This window comes from Haplochromis burtoni, unplaced genomic scaffold (assembly GCF_018398535.1).
Source record: "Haplochromis burtoni strain Fernald_Lab_line unplaced genomic scaffold, NCSU_Asbu1 Contig_1803, whole genome shotgun sequence".
In the NCBI taxonomy this organism is placed as follows: Eukaryota; Metazoa; Chordata; class Actinopteri; order Cichliformes; family Cichlidae; genus Haplochromis; species Haplochromis burtoni.
Genome location: NW_024584164.1, coordinates 4,973 through 21,405, shown reverse-complemented (window position 1 = coordinate 21,405; position 16,433 = coordinate 4,973). Strand labels below are relative to the sequence as shown.

The window sequence follows — 16,433 nt, the reverse complement described above, 5'->3', positions numbered from 1 at the left end:
AACGGCCGCCGTTGTCTTTCAAAGTTTGAGTCCAAGGTTGATTTTTTATTTTTTTTAAAAAAATTTTAGCACATCAGGGTTTTTTTTTTTTTGCTTCTCCTCCGTAAACTCTCTGCATGCTCTTTCACGTGATTCAGTTTATTTTGAAAAGTCTCAACAGGATCTTGAGCTTTATTGTGAAAGGTTTACGTGGAAAACAAAACAAGCGGACTGCCGAGCCACGTGATAGTTTTACCGTCATTGTTGCTAATGACAACACGTAAAAACAGGCGCTTGTCCGTCCGTAGTGTGGTTATATTAAATATAAGCGAAAGAGAGAACTTTAATAAAGCCGCTACCATCAAAACCATGAAAAAATATTGCTGTAAAGTTTATTTTCTGACTCCATGAAACAAACGATAGCGTAATAGGAAACGATAGACGTTTTTATATCCGATATATATCGTTATATCGAACAGCCCTAAGCAGACTCATCTGCCTCATCTGCTCCTTCAACCCAGGTGACCTTGTGTGTCTGCTTCCTGCACAGGTGACGGTGTCATGGCTGCCTTCTTCACCGACTTACCCTCCTAAACATCTCAGGAACATAACCATCGTAGAAACTGCCCGTCTGAGGAATCGAATCAAACGCACACAGTACAAGACGTGCGTGCATGCGAGGGATGACGACCTCCCATCTGAATGGCCATGTTGCTGGAGAGGGAGGAGGAGATGAAGAGGCGAGGGGAGGACAGCAGCACCGAGAAATGGCCGTGGACTGTCCGGGAGACCTGGGCAGCCGAACGCTGCCTCTGCGACGCTCCGCTCAGCTGGAGAGGATACGACAGCATCAGGTACGACACAGAGACACCTGCGTGGGTGGGGCCTTTATCGTCAGGTGTTCCGTTTGGGGCTGTGCATGTTTCACTGTGACAGGTTTTGTGTAACGACAGTGGGATGAAAGCACGCCTGAGCGAACCCTCGGAGGCTCAGGTTAGTTCCTGCAAACACTTCTCTGATAATTTAGTGCAGGAAACTTCACTAAGTGCATTGTGGGTAAACTTTCAGGCTGATTTGAGCGTGTGGGGGAGGTGTTGGGGGAGGTGTTGGCTCAGAATGAGCTGCAGCCAACACGAGGTTTAGTTTCCTCGAGTGGACGTGGGATTGCTCCGGCTGATTTTTCAGTCCTGAGCATCGTCAGGTTTTACCTGATGTGGGTTTCATTTACATAACACACTCACGTGGGCTTTGAGCACAGAGCCAATCACAGCTCAGCGTGCACAGGTCGGTGCAGAGGACGCCATGTGTGCTCTGATGCATGAGGAATATGGAGGGCTTCCTGTGTAACTTCCTCTGCTCTGTGTTTGTGTGTCAGGAGGACCTTCGGCGTCGTAGAGAAGAGGAGGGTCGGCAGCTGGATCTGAACGCCTCACTCAGACTCAGGAACCTCTCCCAGAATCCCTACAGCGGGATCGACAACCCCACATTCCTGCAAGACACACCGCAGCTGCCAGCGCTCAGCAGCCAGCACACACACGCGCTGCTGGGTAACACACACACACAGCAGTTATTACTGTGCAGATCTGAGGGGTCAAAGGGTGAGGAGGTGGAAGTTAAAGAGATGAAGTTAAAGAGAGTTGAAAAAGGACGAAAGTGAACAAGAATGTCAGACGCCAGTCAGGGAGGGAATTCCTCAGGGAGGGAGTGAAGCACCCGACTTAATTAAGAGTTTGTTTGTTGGGCGGCAGCGCTGACACACACAGGAGGACACACTGTTCGTCTGAGGTCAGCTATGTGTGTGCTTGCTTTGAACACGTGTGCTCTGTCTCTGCAGAGTTGGAGGAGCTGCTGCTGTCGCTGAAGCAGGTCCGGGGCAGCCTGTCGGACCAGCAGAGTCACAATGACATCGAGTTGGTCCTCGCTCTGCTGAACAAGGTAATATTAGCGACCGAGGCCTCGGCCCGCTGTGTAATTGTGGCTTCTTTGTGAGACTCTGCGGTCAAAGACTCGTCACTGCTGTCTGAGCTGCAGCTTTGTGGTCCCGGACACTTCGAGGCGGGGCTCTCTCCTGACCCAGGGCAACTTTTAGCTGCTGGGTCCGGTCCTGATGCGCGGTGAGAGACCCTCGGGCTGGTGGTGACTCTGCAGACGCTCTCACATGGTGCAGGTGTGCACTGACTGTGTTTGTGTGCTTTTCTGAGCAGCAAACAAACACAGACCTGGCAAACCGCACGTTTCAGTGCACGAAACCGGAAGAAGGAAAAGGCTCGCCGTCGCAGCGTCAGCCTCGGGTTGCACTGGCGTTTGAAAGCTGTCACTCAGCAGGGTGACACCTGCAGTGTGATTGGTTTCTAACAGAGCTTTAATCCAAAATCATCCTTCAGTGGGCCTGTAAAGTGGTCATCGTGACGCCGTCTGCCTGCCGCTCTGTTGCACTTAAAGCTGCAGAAACATGGAGACGTGAGGTTTTTAAAATCCGCTCAGAGCATTAATCTTTGTCACAAAGCCGTGTGGAGTCATGTGGCTGTTTTCAGCCAGTCAGATGCATGAAAGAGCGCATTCCTGCGATGCTTTGGAGTCAAAGTCGACCCTCCTGAGTCGTGCTTCAGAGCCTCGCTGCTGCCTGAAGCCATTCGCCCACATAGAGACGTCTGAGTGGTTTTTGCTCTGCTGATGGTTTGTTTTATTTCTGCCACACGGATTAGTGCAGGACTTCCTGTGAGCTCATTAAAATAAACTGTACTGATCATTTGAGGAAACTCGCGCTCTGATTGGACTCATATTTCCTCACAGTCATGAGCTGAACCGAGGGTTTGTTTTCACAGCGTCACTCTGCAGCTACGCAGCAGTTTGAGCTGCGTTTAATGAGCAGAGTCACGCTGTCTCTGCTTCACAGGTTTTTATCATTCTTTTCTCTTCTGGTGACATAACCTGACTTCCAGCATGAAGCAGACCTGATGCAGAGCAGCCTGTAGCTTTACTGTAGCGTCTGTTGCTACCTGTGCAAAATGTCTCACCTGTAGCTCACCTGCAGGCGATAAACGAGCGTCTCTTTAAAAAGTGCTGATGCGTGGTGATGCAGCATTAATCTCATTATTATGATAAAGTTCATGTGGAAATCGACTGTTGCGAGCTCTGAGGATACAGAGGTCTTCCTCCAGAAGCTCGGCCATCTTTATGCTGACTCTGAGCGACTCACCGTCCACCTGAGTGACCTGTCGGTGGGTTAACAGTCAGAGGTCAGCACTTCAGTCATAAAACTGGAGCTTTTGCTGAGTGTGAACTCAGTTTGTGAGGATTTAAATCAGCTTTTGACTCAGCGCAGCGTCGAGTGGGAATAAATGACAGCTCGGAGTCGCTGACGTCTTTGTTTTTCTCTCTGCAGTCGGACTTCCAGTCGGCGCTGAAGATCCACAATGCCGTGGCCAGCAGCATGCACCGACCGTCTCCGCCGTACCCCAACACGCAGCAGGCGCTTCCACTCGCCATGGAGGTAACACACCTGCGGTAATGGAGCAGAAAGTTTAGCTTCATCAGTCTGGATGTGAGCTAAACACTTAAAGCTGGTCTTTAATAGTCGATCCTTTGTTATTTCTCACCTCTTTGTGCTGCAGATCAAACTGAGTTAGTGGTTGTCTGTCCAAAGCTGCTGTGAAGGGGCAGCACAGCGGGGACACGTTCACTGTAGTATGTTTGTAGAGCTGCAGTAGGTCACACACTGTTTCCTGCAGGACCATTTTCAATTCACCAACATCGTTCATGATCTTTCTTTTCCTTTGCAGTCACACAGGTGGTTGGTCAAAGCAACAGGTCACTCGGGAGTTTTCTTGCGTGCTGCGAAAGCGAGGCTAAGCTCGGTGCTGGGGTTTGCGCTCCTCGGGCCTCGTTTCAGAGGCAACTCATTAAAAGCAGCACACCATCCATGTTGGCGTCTCCGCCCCCGCCCTGCGTTTGGCTTCCAGAATCAAAGAGAAAAGAAGAGCTGGCGTGCACACTGTCCTCACAAACATGCTGTTTCTTCATCAGGAACAAAGCAGAAACGTGCTGCAGCAGTGCAGGAGGACGGTTTCAGTGCAGCACACCGCTGTTCACGTCAGAGATCTGCCTTTGATCTTTAATACAACAGAAATATGAGCGTGAGAACTGATCTGTTAAAGTCCTTACTCACTGCTCGTGCACTTACCCAAAGTTTCCTCCTCTTCTTCTTCTGTTCTTCCTCACGTCACCCCAACGCTGATCAATCAGCTCTGTGTGTGTACAGTAAGTACACACACAGAGCAGACGTGTAACAGCACCACAGCAAGGCCTCTATGAAGGAAAACACGGGTGTGTTTTTGTCTGTCCGTCCATTTTCTTATGGCTGTGTCGCGGGGGCAGCAGCCCAGACCTTCCTCTCCCCAGCCACCTCCTCCAGCTTGTCCTGGAGAACACCAAGGCGTTCCCAGGCCAGCCCAGTAATGTAATCTCTCCAGCGCGTCATGTCCCTGCCCCGGGTCCACCACCCGGTGGGACACGCCCGGAACACCTCACCCAGGAGGCATCCTTCTCAGATGCCTGAACCACCTCAGCTGGCTCCTTTCAATGTGGAGGAGCAGCGGCTCTACTCTGAGCCCCTCCCGGATGGCCAAACTTCTCACCCTATCTCTAAGGGAGAGGCCAGCCACCCTTCAGAGGAATCTCATTTTTGCCGCCTGTATCCACGATCTCGTCCTTTTGGTCACACCCACAGCTGGTGACCACAGGTGAGGGTAGGGACGTAGATCCACCAGTAAATTTAGAGCTTTTACACTCCGCTCTCTCTTCACCACGACGGACGGGTGCAGCGCCCGCATCCCTGCAGCACCAATATGTCTGTTTTTGTCATTAAACACGACCAAAGTTTCTAATAATGTAAAACATACGGTTGGACATGTGACAGGAAGTGATCAGAGCGGGGGTGTCTGCTGCTGTTTCAGGTCAGGAACCTCCTGCAGGCGTGTCACAATAAAGAAGGCCTGGAGCTGCACAGCCTGCTCTCAGACACACATCTGCAGGTACACACACACCTACACTCGTTTCCATGTCCCCTCAAAGATGTCTAAACATTTACAGTCACACACAGATTTCTCAGTCTGTGTGTGTGCGTGTGCGCAGTCGTTGCTTCTGACCCATGACAGCATAGCAGAGATGGAGATGCAGCTGGAGCCGCTGCCCGCCGAGGGCGAGATGCTGACGCAGTGGGGAGGAGAGACCGTGAAGATTGTTCGCATCGAGAAGGCCCGAGACATCCCTCTGGTACACACACACACACACACACACACACACACACACACACACACACACACACACACACACACACGTTTGAGTCCAGATTTGACCCATTTTAATTACATGTGAAATCTGAGGGCTGGGAAACAGTCGAGCTCTGTTCAAAGCGACAACAACATCCTGGTGTTTGATGCCAGGACTCCGTGGCTGTGATGAAATGCATGGTTTGCTCTGCAGGGGGCGACGGTGCGGAATGAAATGGACAGCGTGGTGATCAGTCGGATCGTTCGCGGCGGCGCCGCTGAACGAAGCGGGCTTCTGTCTGAAGGAGACGAAATCCTGGAGATTAACGGCATCGAGATCCGAGGCAAAGACGTCAACCAGGTGTTTGACATCCTGGTGAGTGTTTCATGTACGAGCGCAGGTTGGACTCCGGCTGAGCGTCGTCTGTGAGCTCAGGCGCTTTCACGTCAGTGGTTGGAGATGATTTTGTGTCTTTGTGTCTAAACAGGCCGACATGCACGGCCTCCTGACCTTCGTGCTGATTCCCAGCAATCAGAGCAAACCTCCTCCCGTCAAAGAGAGTGTGGTGAGTGTTGCGATATGAGAGGAACGCCTCGTTCCCGACGCGTTGAAGCAATGAGGGTGGAAGCCTTCCTCTGACCCCATGACTCTGCTCCGCTCCTCAGGTCCACGTGAAGGCTCATTTCGACTACGACCCCTCGGACGACCCCTACGTGCCGTGCAGAGAGCTCGGCTTGTCCTTCCAGAAGGGAGATATCCTGCACATCATCAGCCAGTCCGACCCCAACTGGTGGCAGGCGTACCGGGACGGAGACGAGGATAACCAGCCGCTCGCCGGCCTGGTGCCAGGTATGGCGGTCTGACGGCCGGAGGTTTTTATCTTAAGGGTTTGAAGAATGCTGCACGGTGTGAGCGCGCTCAGAGCGTTTGATTTAGATAACAGAAAGCAGATTAGCAGCAACCTTTGACCTCCGTGACCACTGTGATCACGTGACCGTTGGGACGGTTACTCGTGGCTTCCCTCTGCTCCACACCAAACAGGAAGTGACATTTCACCTCGTGTGCAGTGCCACCTTCTTACCCCCCTCAGTCCTAAGGTCCAGCTGCCCTCAGAGGGCGTCAGTAAGCTCCGCCTTTATTTCCGGTTGCCCGTGGCATCAGCAGAATTCCAGCTGACGTGCTTTTCCAGTTGTTCCTGGATGATCCTGGCCAGATGATGTCAGATCCTGGGGTCTCCCCCATTTGAGCATGCCCAGAACTCCTGCAAAGGGAGACATGCTGCGCTCACGCGAGTGTGGGCTCACCTCTGTTTGTTTTCATACGTTGGACTGAAACGGTTCCTCGTGTTTGGCATGATCGTGTTTTCCCTGAGGTCAGCTGTTCAACATCGGGACGCGTCCGTGTTTGGAAGAAAACTCGGTTTGTTCTGGTGTCAGCTGTGCAGCTCTCTGCTTCTGTCTCCACAGGGAAGAGTTTCCAGCAGCAGAGAGAAGCCATGAAGCAAACCATAGAAGAAGACGAGCCCGAGAAGTCCGGTCGGTCCCTGCTCCGCCCACGTTATGACCTCATTGCTGTAAAAACCCGTGTGGGGTTAGAGGTCATGTGACTCGTGCACTGAAGTGGTGTCTGTTTGCAGGGAAGCTCTGGTGTGGGAAGAAAAACAAGAGGAAGAGGAAGAAGCTGCTGTACAACCCTCACAGGAACGACGGTGCGTCAGTCTGTCCCTAAACTCTGACAGGCAGCGAGGAGGCGGAGCCTCAGCTCCTGCTCTACCCTCACTCAAACTTACAGATGTCTCTTTTTCTTGTCTTTTGCTCCAGATCTTGATAATGAAGAAATTCTCACCTATGAGGAGATGGCGCTGTACCACCAGCCGGCCAATAGGAAGCGGCCGATTGCTTTGATTGGTCCAAGCGGCTGTGGGCAGGAACAGCTCAGGCAGCGGCTGCTCAACAGTGAACCAGAGCGCTTCGCTGGAGCTGTGCCTCGTAAGGGTGTGTGTGTGTGTGTGTGTGTGTGTGTGTGTGTGTGCGCGCGCACGTAAACTAACTGTGTGTGTGTGTCGTAGACACGACGCGGAGCCGTCGCGAGGGCGAGCAGAGCGGTCGGGACTATCACTTTGTTTCTCGGCAGACCTTCGAGGCTGAGCTGGCGGCTGGTGAGACGTTTAAATCTGAGAATATTCGTGATGACGTCATACAGATGTGCTCGATTTAAAGTTAGAAGTGTTTAAACGTCCTGAAGTGCAGCTGCATCAGAGGAGAGCAGGGTGACGAGCGTGTCCCAAACATGCTGAGGCAGAAAAATGGCGCTCTGATGTAATACCAGTTTGTACCACAAGGTGGCGTCAGTGCTTTATTTAAACTGCAGCCTGTGAGGCTCAGGGTGTCTGGAGGTCTTTAACCTCCTGTTGGTGTGAAATGAGTTGTTTTTGTGTTTCAGGGAAGCTGATCGAGTCCGGAGAGTTCGAGAAGAATCTGTACGGGACGAGTACGGACTCGGTGAGACAGGTCATCAACACCGGGAAAATCTGCGTGCTGTGTCTGCACACACAGGTGTGTATGTGAACACACACAGGTGTATATGTGAGCGCGCACACAGACATGTTTCTGCTGTATTGAACCGTCCTGCAGGGTGTAAACTGTAAGCAGAGCTGTATGCTTTGTGTTTGCTGTCAGACGATCAGACTGGATTAATGTGGCAGGAGGCGGGGTCAGTGTGAGCGCGTTCATTGGAGGAAACGCTGATATGTGGCTAATACTCCTTAATTAAAAACTTAACTCCTTAGTTAATACTCCACATTTCATCTGCACAGTTGAGGATGTTTTATCGCTCTGTGTTTGTGAGGTTTCAGGCTGTGATGGTAGATGAGGCAGGTGTGGGACTGACGCGAGTAAACTGAGTTTAATCAGAAATGTTCTTGTAACCGAGACACATGGAGCAGGTTTGAAGCTTTCTCAGAAAAACATTTATTTATCATTTTAGTTTGAACAGAATTTAAATCATTTTTGAAAAGAAATTTAAGGACATAAAGAAAGTTTGTCTTCAGGGACGATGTTGGTTTGTTTGAACTTCTCTAACCTCTAGCTACTGCTCCTACGCTCTCCACCTCTGTTCCTGCTGACGCTCCTGCTGCTGCTGCTGCTCCTGTACTTGCTTCTCTTCCTGCTGCTCCTGCCTCCACCTGCATGTTTTCCAGCTTCTCTACTGTTTCCGCTGCTGATGCTGCTCTCACTCTGACTCCTGTATATCTCTCTCTTCCTGCTACTGCCCCCTCCACTGCTTCCACTGAAGCTCCTGCTTCTTTCCCTGCTGATGCTGCGCTCTCTCTCAGCGTTGTTATCAATACAAAACTCTGAAACTCTGTGATTTACAGAGCAGCTGTGACACACTAACTCAGAATTGCTCGGTCCATCACAGCGAAATATGTAGTGGAGACCACCCATCGAATCAGAAAGCTCAGTCAGTGACGTTTGTAAAACATCTCTGGTTACAATGGAACCATCTTTAGGATGGCTGAAAACTTTTGTAAACACAAAGGCCCCATCATGCCATCTGTAAACCTGATTTTTAATCATGTTAAGGATGTTGAATTTTTTGTTACTGCCTGTGCACTTGCTACATGGGGAGAGGTAAGAGTAGATGAGGAGGAAGTCGTTCTCTCCCTGTTTCTTTAGTTTGCCCAAGCTTTCCAGAACTGCGCGTTCTGCATGTACATGTTCTATGGGAACAGCTAAAACCAGCCTGCTGCTAGCATATACCGCACCCCCTTTAACTGAGTCTTCCATGTGCTCATCAAAGTGGTCTTCACGAAGGACTTCACTGATAAGGGTGTTTGGGTCCTGTTGATCTGGGATGGTTGCAGCCAGACAGAATTGACCTGTTAGTCTGTACCTGTTAGAAAAAGAAACAAAGATAGCAGGTCATTTCACACTGCATCTGTGTGTTCCAGTTCACGTTTGTCCTTTGTTGTGTCAGTAAGCAAAAATCTGGAAGGAATGTATTTCAGTAGGAAGTGTATTTGTGTTGCTAAAACTAAGAAAGCAGAGCTTAAAAGGAAGAGGCAACCCAAATTCACAAGCACAAACTCAGGGACATGAACAGAGCACTGGGGGAAGGACACAGGACAAAAACCTAAGAACTGCAAACCCTGAAAATGAAACCTACATACGAATACAGACAACCATGAAGAAATCAAACAGTCAAATCAGATAATAATAATAATGACCAGTGTTGGGAAGGTTACTTTTAAAATGTATTCCATTACAGAATACAGAATACATGCCCCAAAATGTATTCTGTAACGTATTCCGTTACGTTACTCAATGACAGTAACGTATTCTGAATACTTTGGATTACTTAATATATTATCATGCTTTTTACAACAACGTGAATGTACTATTGCTGTGTGATTTATTACTATTACTGAAGGTCCGCGACTCCGAACTGTAGTAAAGGGACCTCTGACTAATACGGCGGGGTCCCTGTCGGCTCGTAGCCGAAAAATAGCTTTACTTTGTTGTGTGGGTCAACTTTTCTTGACAGAGAGAGGCGTTGAAAGGCTGCTCCAACGGAACTTATTGTTTTCGGAGGAAAACACGAACACGGTGTACAGTCGAGTCTTAATAGCTTACTTACAACTGGGCTCGTCAGGCACTCTTCTTGGCTGCAGTGGTTATTATTATATTTACATGCTTCCAGCTCCCGTTTTTCCTCGATGACAACTCGTACCTTTCCACTCCCCTTTTTCTCCCTCCTCGCGCTCACAGACCCATAACGTGTATGGCAGTCCATTCTCCCTGCAACACGGACTACACTGCCCATGATGCTACATTCTTTAGAGCTATGCTTGTAGCATTCTGCCTGTTAGCTTAGCACAACAACAACAACGAAAAGGCGCTCTCTCACCCAGGAAACACACAGTCGCAGAGAGAGAGAGAGCGTCGCCCTGTAACCATGGCAACCGTAACGCTGCCGCCTGGAACAACAGAACGTAGCTGTCAAACAAAACCAAACAGTCCTGACCCGCGACAATATGAAACAGGAAAGTACCGCAGTGTAATCCATTTATTTCAACAAAGTAACTGTATTCTGAATACCACCTTTTTAAACTGTAACTGTAACGGAATACAGTTACTCATATTTTGTATTTTAAATACGTAACGGCGGTACATGTATTCCGTTACTCCCCAACACTGATAACAACCATAATGATAAACACAAAACGCTGGGCCACCGACCCAGCACCATGACACTATGAGCTTTTTACTAAACCTCGCCCAGCAGGTTTTAATGAAAGTAAATTTTTTAATTAATACATTCAAATGACTGCATTTCAAAATAAGAACAATGTGTGAAGACTGTAGCATGCATGGCTTCAGCTTCTGCTTCTCATGTGCTCCACCACCCTCCAACCTGCACATGTGGACGTTTTTCATTCATCTACATGAACACATGCGTGTGCAGAAACGCCAATCATAGGTCAGAGGTCGTACCTATTTCATAATCTGCTCTGAGACTGTGATGTGTAGAAGTGCTCGATGTAGTCACCGATTTTCATCTGCAGTTCTTATTTATCGAACAATACCATGAAGATGAACGTGGAAGCACACGAGCACAAAAAGTAGAATAATAGCAAAACTTTAGTGTTTTAAAAAACAATAATAAAAATGTACAAACACATGTGACTCCAGACTGCAACAGCTCTCAGATTAGAAATGAGCGACAGTTTCCTTTGGAAAGATGATTTTAATATAAAATACTTCACTCAAAGTTTTGTTTTCTTCTATTTTTTTTTATAATATTAGTTTTTGTTGTTCTTTATTACTATTAATCACTGATATCAGTGTGAGCCCCTGAAAAAGCCTCATCAGCTGATATCCAGCTTATTTAATGTTGTGCCCCAGAAGAAATTTGTCATCTGAGGTCAGTGGTTTTATGCACAGTCCCTCACAAATAAGCAATAAAAAGACAAAACAGGAAGATTACTGATGAATGACATAATAAAGTTCACTTACTCTGTCCTTATGGCTTTTATAATACGAGTTAACCAGTTCACATCCACAGCCAGACTGGTTCCAGCTGACAGTAGCACAGCCAGCATGAAGCACGGCAGCAACTTCATCTGCACCGTTTAAAACAACACGTTTATGATGAGTTTTAATGCAGTAAACAGTTAACCATTACAGTAAACTGTTAAGTCAAAACTCTTAAAAATATCTTACCTTTAAAAAGTCTTTTAAAAATGTCAAACTTTTCCACCTTCACTGCTTTGTTTGTCCTGAAACTGCAACAGAAGAAAGAAACCAGTGAAATGCAGGAAACTGAACTGGGACTAAACTGTGAACCAAGAGCTTCACTTACCTGCTCAGGTGGAAGGTCTGTGACCTTCAGTTAGCTGTAAGGAGTGGTTCCATCTGCAGTCGTTCAGGAGGTTTTTATATGAGCAGAGGGGCACAGCAGCCTAAAAATGAGGAAGACAGAAACGAGAAGAAGAGCATCTTATCAGAGCATCATCACATCCTCTCCGCCTGTGGCCACAGTCAGCAAATATGATGAACTCTGTGAGTGCGACAGCTTTTTACAAGCTTCAGCCACAATCAGACGTTAGCGTTTGTTTCAGATGTAACGCTCAGAACAAACGTGTGTTTTAAACCTTGCTAGATTCCACAGATGTGCACAGATGTGATCATGTGACCTGCTCTGTGCTCTGAGCTTTACTGCTTTACCCAAATGCTTCTTACTGTATGAGCCATCATGGCTGCTTTCCAGCCTGCAGCAACATGAAGCTGGAATGAAGAGCATCAGTTCAGATCGGACTGATCTCTGCACACCTGCACAGGTCACACTGGTGTTGTTACAGCTCAGCACACAGTGACCTCTGCTAAAGTTTTCTCCATGCTGAGGGACAGAATCAGACTCACCTGATGAGCGGGAGTCGAAGCGTCTCACCTGTGGAGTGGGGTCGTCGTTTGGTGACTGAGGCTCGAGGGTTTTATAACGGGCGCGCTGACGCATCTCAGCGGCTCCTCTGTCCAAAAACCATGTAACATGTAAATGTTTCTGAGTTACATTAACATTATCTCCTCTTCATGGAAATGAAAACAAACTGTCTCCAACAGTTCTCGGGAGGACTTCACAGGTGATAAAGAGGAAGCTAAACACGAGGAACTCTGAACTTCTGAAAATGAGAGACGATTAATGTGGCACTGTCGCTAAAACCTTGGAATCATTCACGTCTTTGATTTTAAAATCCTCTGAGTGTGTACTGAGGCAGAACGAGGTGGATGTGCCCAGGTTCAGTTTCATGCTTTCCACAATCCTTTGACAGAGGACTGCGTCATGTTTTCTTTCAGCTTGTATATGAAGGTCAAAGTTCGAAGCAGTGTTTTCAGAAAGTAGTCTATCCCAAAGGTCTGCGCATCCAAGCACAAGGACGATTCTGTGATAGCCTGGATGGAGCTGAGCCCTGAGAACATTGAAAATGTAATAAATTAGCACAAAGTGCATCAGTTTACCTGACGTCCTGTGAATGCACCGTTGGACCTCACCATGCAGCTCAGAGTTGAGCTTCTGTGCTTCCATGATGAAGATCATTCTGCTTATCTGGGTTCCAATCACAGTGACAACAGTAACCATCGAAGCCCAGACCTGCCTCACCCGCCCACCTCCTCCAGCTCGTCCTGGGGTCACAGAGTCGTCCCCGGGCCGCTGTTAGATACAAGCTGTGTCCCAAAACGTCGGCTGCATCCTCCTGAGGACCCGGCCTTCGCGGTCTACGTGGGCCGGGTCCTTCGAAGACAGAGAAGGCCGGAAGTGCGAGGCTGTGAAATTGGACGGTCTAGCCTTCTGATTAGCGTCACCGCTGTCTCGGTGGAGTTTAATAAACTCAGCCGTCTGCTCCTTGCTGTCTAAAATATAACAGGACACTGGAGTAAACTCTCGGCCATCTCACACTTCTGTTTAATCATCTTTTAAGTTTATCGAGTGACTTATATATCATGTTTAACCTGAGTAGCGAAAGACGGCGGTGATCTGAAAACGATTTCCCGGGAGTGTGCCGTTCTCGCCAGCTCTAGTGAGCCTAGCCCCCGGCTAGCTATCGAGCTAGTGGGTAACAGACGTCTCCGAAAACGTCGGAGCGCTTTTGAAAATATGTGGTGTCTTGATAAACTGAGCAGATATTTGAGGTTTACACAGCTACATTCTCGCCTGAAAATATGTTAAACGTTTATTTTGTGACCCAGAAAGAATAATAAGAGTAATATTAAAACTAACTTAGCTGCCGCCATTGTTGGAAACTGGAATTGGCGCGCTCTGAATTCTAAGGAGTCGACAAATTGGGACAGCCTCCGTCACCTGGCTGTGACGTAATTGGCCTCCGAAGGATGCAGCCTACGTATTGGGACTCAGCTACAATCTCACCCGTGACTCCTGGATCTGCTCCAGCATCTCCTCCCAGTGAGACATCAACTCGTCATTTTGGAGGAGTTTCAACTAGAGCAGGGCGATATGGCCAAAAATATTTATCATGATATACATTTGAAAATTTGCGATAACAATAAAACTGACGATATAATTGACACTAGACAAAATACTTTACAACTCCACAACTTTGATGGGGTTTTTGCACTAATAATGTATTTTCACTTAAACAAGCAGCTGTTTTTTATGTGCATTAAAGTTATATAAAAATGTAACAGTGCAAATTCCTTGCTGACAGTTTAACCAAAAGGCATTTCCAGTGGAAACTGGCCGACATATCCTCAGCATAACCATGTATAATATCCACAAAACTTAAAAAGAGGTTATACACACACAATACGGTAACATTATGTTGAAGCACAGTACGTATCACTCCGCGAGGCTCCTGCCTACGATAGCCGTAATGCTCCGACAATCCATCAAGCGGTGCGGCTTCGTAGCTTAGCAAAGTCGTACTAAAACATTTGACAGATTTTGAGTGCCGTATACGACATAAAATCAGTTCGGTAATAACGACGGCCCGCTAGCATGCTCTACCAAAAAAAGCTAACGAAAGCTAAACCAGTTCCACACCAGTGAAGCTGCAGCATTTTTACAAACCAGTTCTGGTTCATCTGTTTCATTCAACGATCCGCTTTCGCCCTTCTCATTCTGCGTCGCCGCCATGCTTTTTCCGCCATGTGCGTATGTAAACAAAGGCACTGCGCATGCATGTTTTACTCGTATTCTATCGCCATATTTCCCACGTATGGGACTAATAAAGGTTATCTTATTTTCTTATCATTGCGTAACATTATACTGGTATTACCATGAACGGTGTGATATGGCCCAGCCTTAGTCGCAGCTCTGCTCAGCATCCCCCGAGCTTCTTTAGAGAGGCCAGCAACGCTCCAGAGAAAACTGATTTTTCCTGTTTATATTTGTGATTAGGGCTGCACGATTTTGCATAAAATGAGAATCACGATTTTTTTGGCTTAGAATTGAGATCACGATTCTCTCACGATTTTCTTTTCCAGTATAAATATTTATTGCACTTATTAACTGCACATCAACTTCGTAACAGTTGAGACTGAACATAAAAACAATAAATAAACATAAAAACAACAAATGTCTCACGTTTTGTTGTTGCCGCAAAATGTTGTACTGCTTGAAATTCCGTCTCCACCGTTGCTCGACGCTGCGTGTATAGAGCAGGTAGTGCAACAATAGAAAAATAGTTGCGGGACGGCACTGTGTAGCGTTTGTCTAGGGTGTTGATCATTTTCCTAAATCCCTCGTTTTGCACAGTGTTGATGGGAGCCATATCTTTGGTCAGGTGATAAGTGATAGCCTCCGTAATTTCTTTGTGCCTGCGGGAGTTCGACGGGTATAGGGAAGCGCTGTATAAGGTTCCCGTTATTGATGTTTGGGTGGTTGACCGGGACGGATTTTCTCCTGTCACTTTCTCGTCATCCCTGACGTGCTCTCCGTTGTTTTTTCCCTGCTAATTTTAGCATCACACGGCACAGCTTCTGTATCACGTGGTATAAGGCTCCGCCCTTGTCATTTGTTGAGCAGGAAGAGTGAGCGCTTGTTTTCATGCAGATTACGTCCCGGATCAAAATGCGGTACAATCGTCGTCGTTTTTTTTTTTTTTTTTTTTTTTTTAAATCGTTGTCATTTGGAAATGAGATCGCACATAAGTATGAATCGAGATCGCGATTTTCTAACGATTAATCGTGCAGCCCTATTGTGATGTTGTTCTTTTCAAAGCTCGTGACCATAGGTGAGGGTGGGGACGTGGATTGACCACTTAATCATCATGCTCAGCTCTGTACTCACCACAACAGATCACCTGTCGATCTGCCCTCACTCGTGAACGAGACCCCGACATACTTCCTCTCCTCCACCTGGGTCAGCAGCTTGTCCCTGACCTGGAGTAGCCACTCCACCCTTTCTTGCTGAGGACAGTGGGCTGAGACTCGGAGGTGCTGATTCCCTCCTGATGAAGCCAGCAGGACCACGTCTGTTTTGAAGGCTCAGCAGCAGCTCCAGCACTCAGAGGACAGGGGTTACGTTTCTGACTCTGCTGATTGAGATAAAGGCACAGACACAGGAAGAGTGTCAGACAGCTGCCTCGGAGGCTCTCCATGCAAATAACAGCTTATCATCATGTCCACTGATGATCCACATTACACAAGCTGCACTCATCACAAACGGACCTCGTTTGCACTGCGGTGCAGGTGATCCTGATATACAGACACTGAAGTATGAATGTGAGCTGTTCAGATGCTGCAGGTCCGCAGAGCAGCTCAGCTTTGAGCCAGCGAGCTAATGGGAGCTCTGTGGAGGTGACCGGGTACACCTGCAGAAAGCCATGGTGTTCATACCTGGGAACACCTGTGCTGAAGAGCTTTCTCCACTGTTTGCTTGTTTTATACATGACATAGAGTGTGTGTCTGTCTGTGTTTCCAGGCTCTGAAGGTGCTGAGGAGTTCAGACTTGAAGCCTTACATCATCTTCATAGCTCCGCCCTCCCAGGAACGACTTCGAGCTTTATTGGCTAAAGAAAACAAGAACCCCAAGGTGCTCGTCCGTTTACATTTGCCCATCAGCTGTGTTTATGCATGTGTGTCTCAGTAATGACTTGTGTGTGTGTGTGTGTGTGTGTGTGTGTGTGTGTGTGGTGGTGTGTGTGGGTGTGTGGTGTGTGTGTGTGT

General features: G+C 47.9%; 2 protein-coding genes across 4 annotated transcripts; one reads left to right on the top strand and one right to left on the bottom strand.

Moving 5' to 3' along the window:
- Nucleotides 1-393: 393 nt before the first annotated feature.
- Nucleotides 394-16,299, top strand: LOC102310358 (protein PALS1; the record flags this gene model as incomplete). Of its 3 annotated transcripts, none has more annotated exon segments than XM_042217306.1 (15): nucleotides 394-833; nucleotides 1,355-1,526; nucleotides 1,814-1,914; nucleotides 3,365-3,472; nucleotides 4,935-5,012; nucleotides 5,113-5,253; nucleotides 5,464-5,625; nucleotides 5,738-5,815; nucleotides 5,916-6,099; nucleotides 6,717-6,785; nucleotides 6,887-6,958; nucleotides 7,071-7,244; nucleotides 7,319-7,408; nucleotides 7,693-7,805; nucleotides 16,189-16,299. In XM_042217306.1, coding segments are annotated over 15 exon segments (1,833 nt in total), but the record flags the coding sequence as incomplete, so codon positions are not given.
- LOC102310866 lies at nucleotides 7,850-13,013 on the bottom strand. Its single transcript, XM_042217310.1, has 5 exons — nucleotides 12,174-13,013; nucleotides 11,614-11,713; nucleotides 11,475-11,536; nucleotides 11,268-11,374; nucleotides 7,850-9,144 (listed from the first exon to the last, which is right to left on the bottom strand). The coding sequence occupies exons 4-5, from the start codon at nucleotides 11,372-11,374 to the stop codon at nucleotides 8,334-8,336; spliced, it is 918 nt and encodes a 305-aa protein (XP_042073244.1). The 5' UTR covers nucleotides 11,475-11,536; nucleotides 11,614-11,713; nucleotides 12,174-13,013; the 3' UTR covers nucleotides 7,850-8,333.
- Nucleotides 16,300-16,433: the final 134 nt, after the last annotated feature.

Bases quoted from the DNA above. Each gene is read 5' to 3' on its own strand.
- LOC102310866 (XM_042217310.1), bottom strand. From the start codon at position 11,374: ATGAAGTTGCTGCCGTGCTTCATGCTGGCTGTGCTACTGTCAGCTGGA. The intron at 9,145-11,267 runs GTAAGTGAACTT...TTTTTCTAACAG, and splicing joins ATAAAAGCCATAAGGACAGA to GTACAGACTAACAGGTCAAT.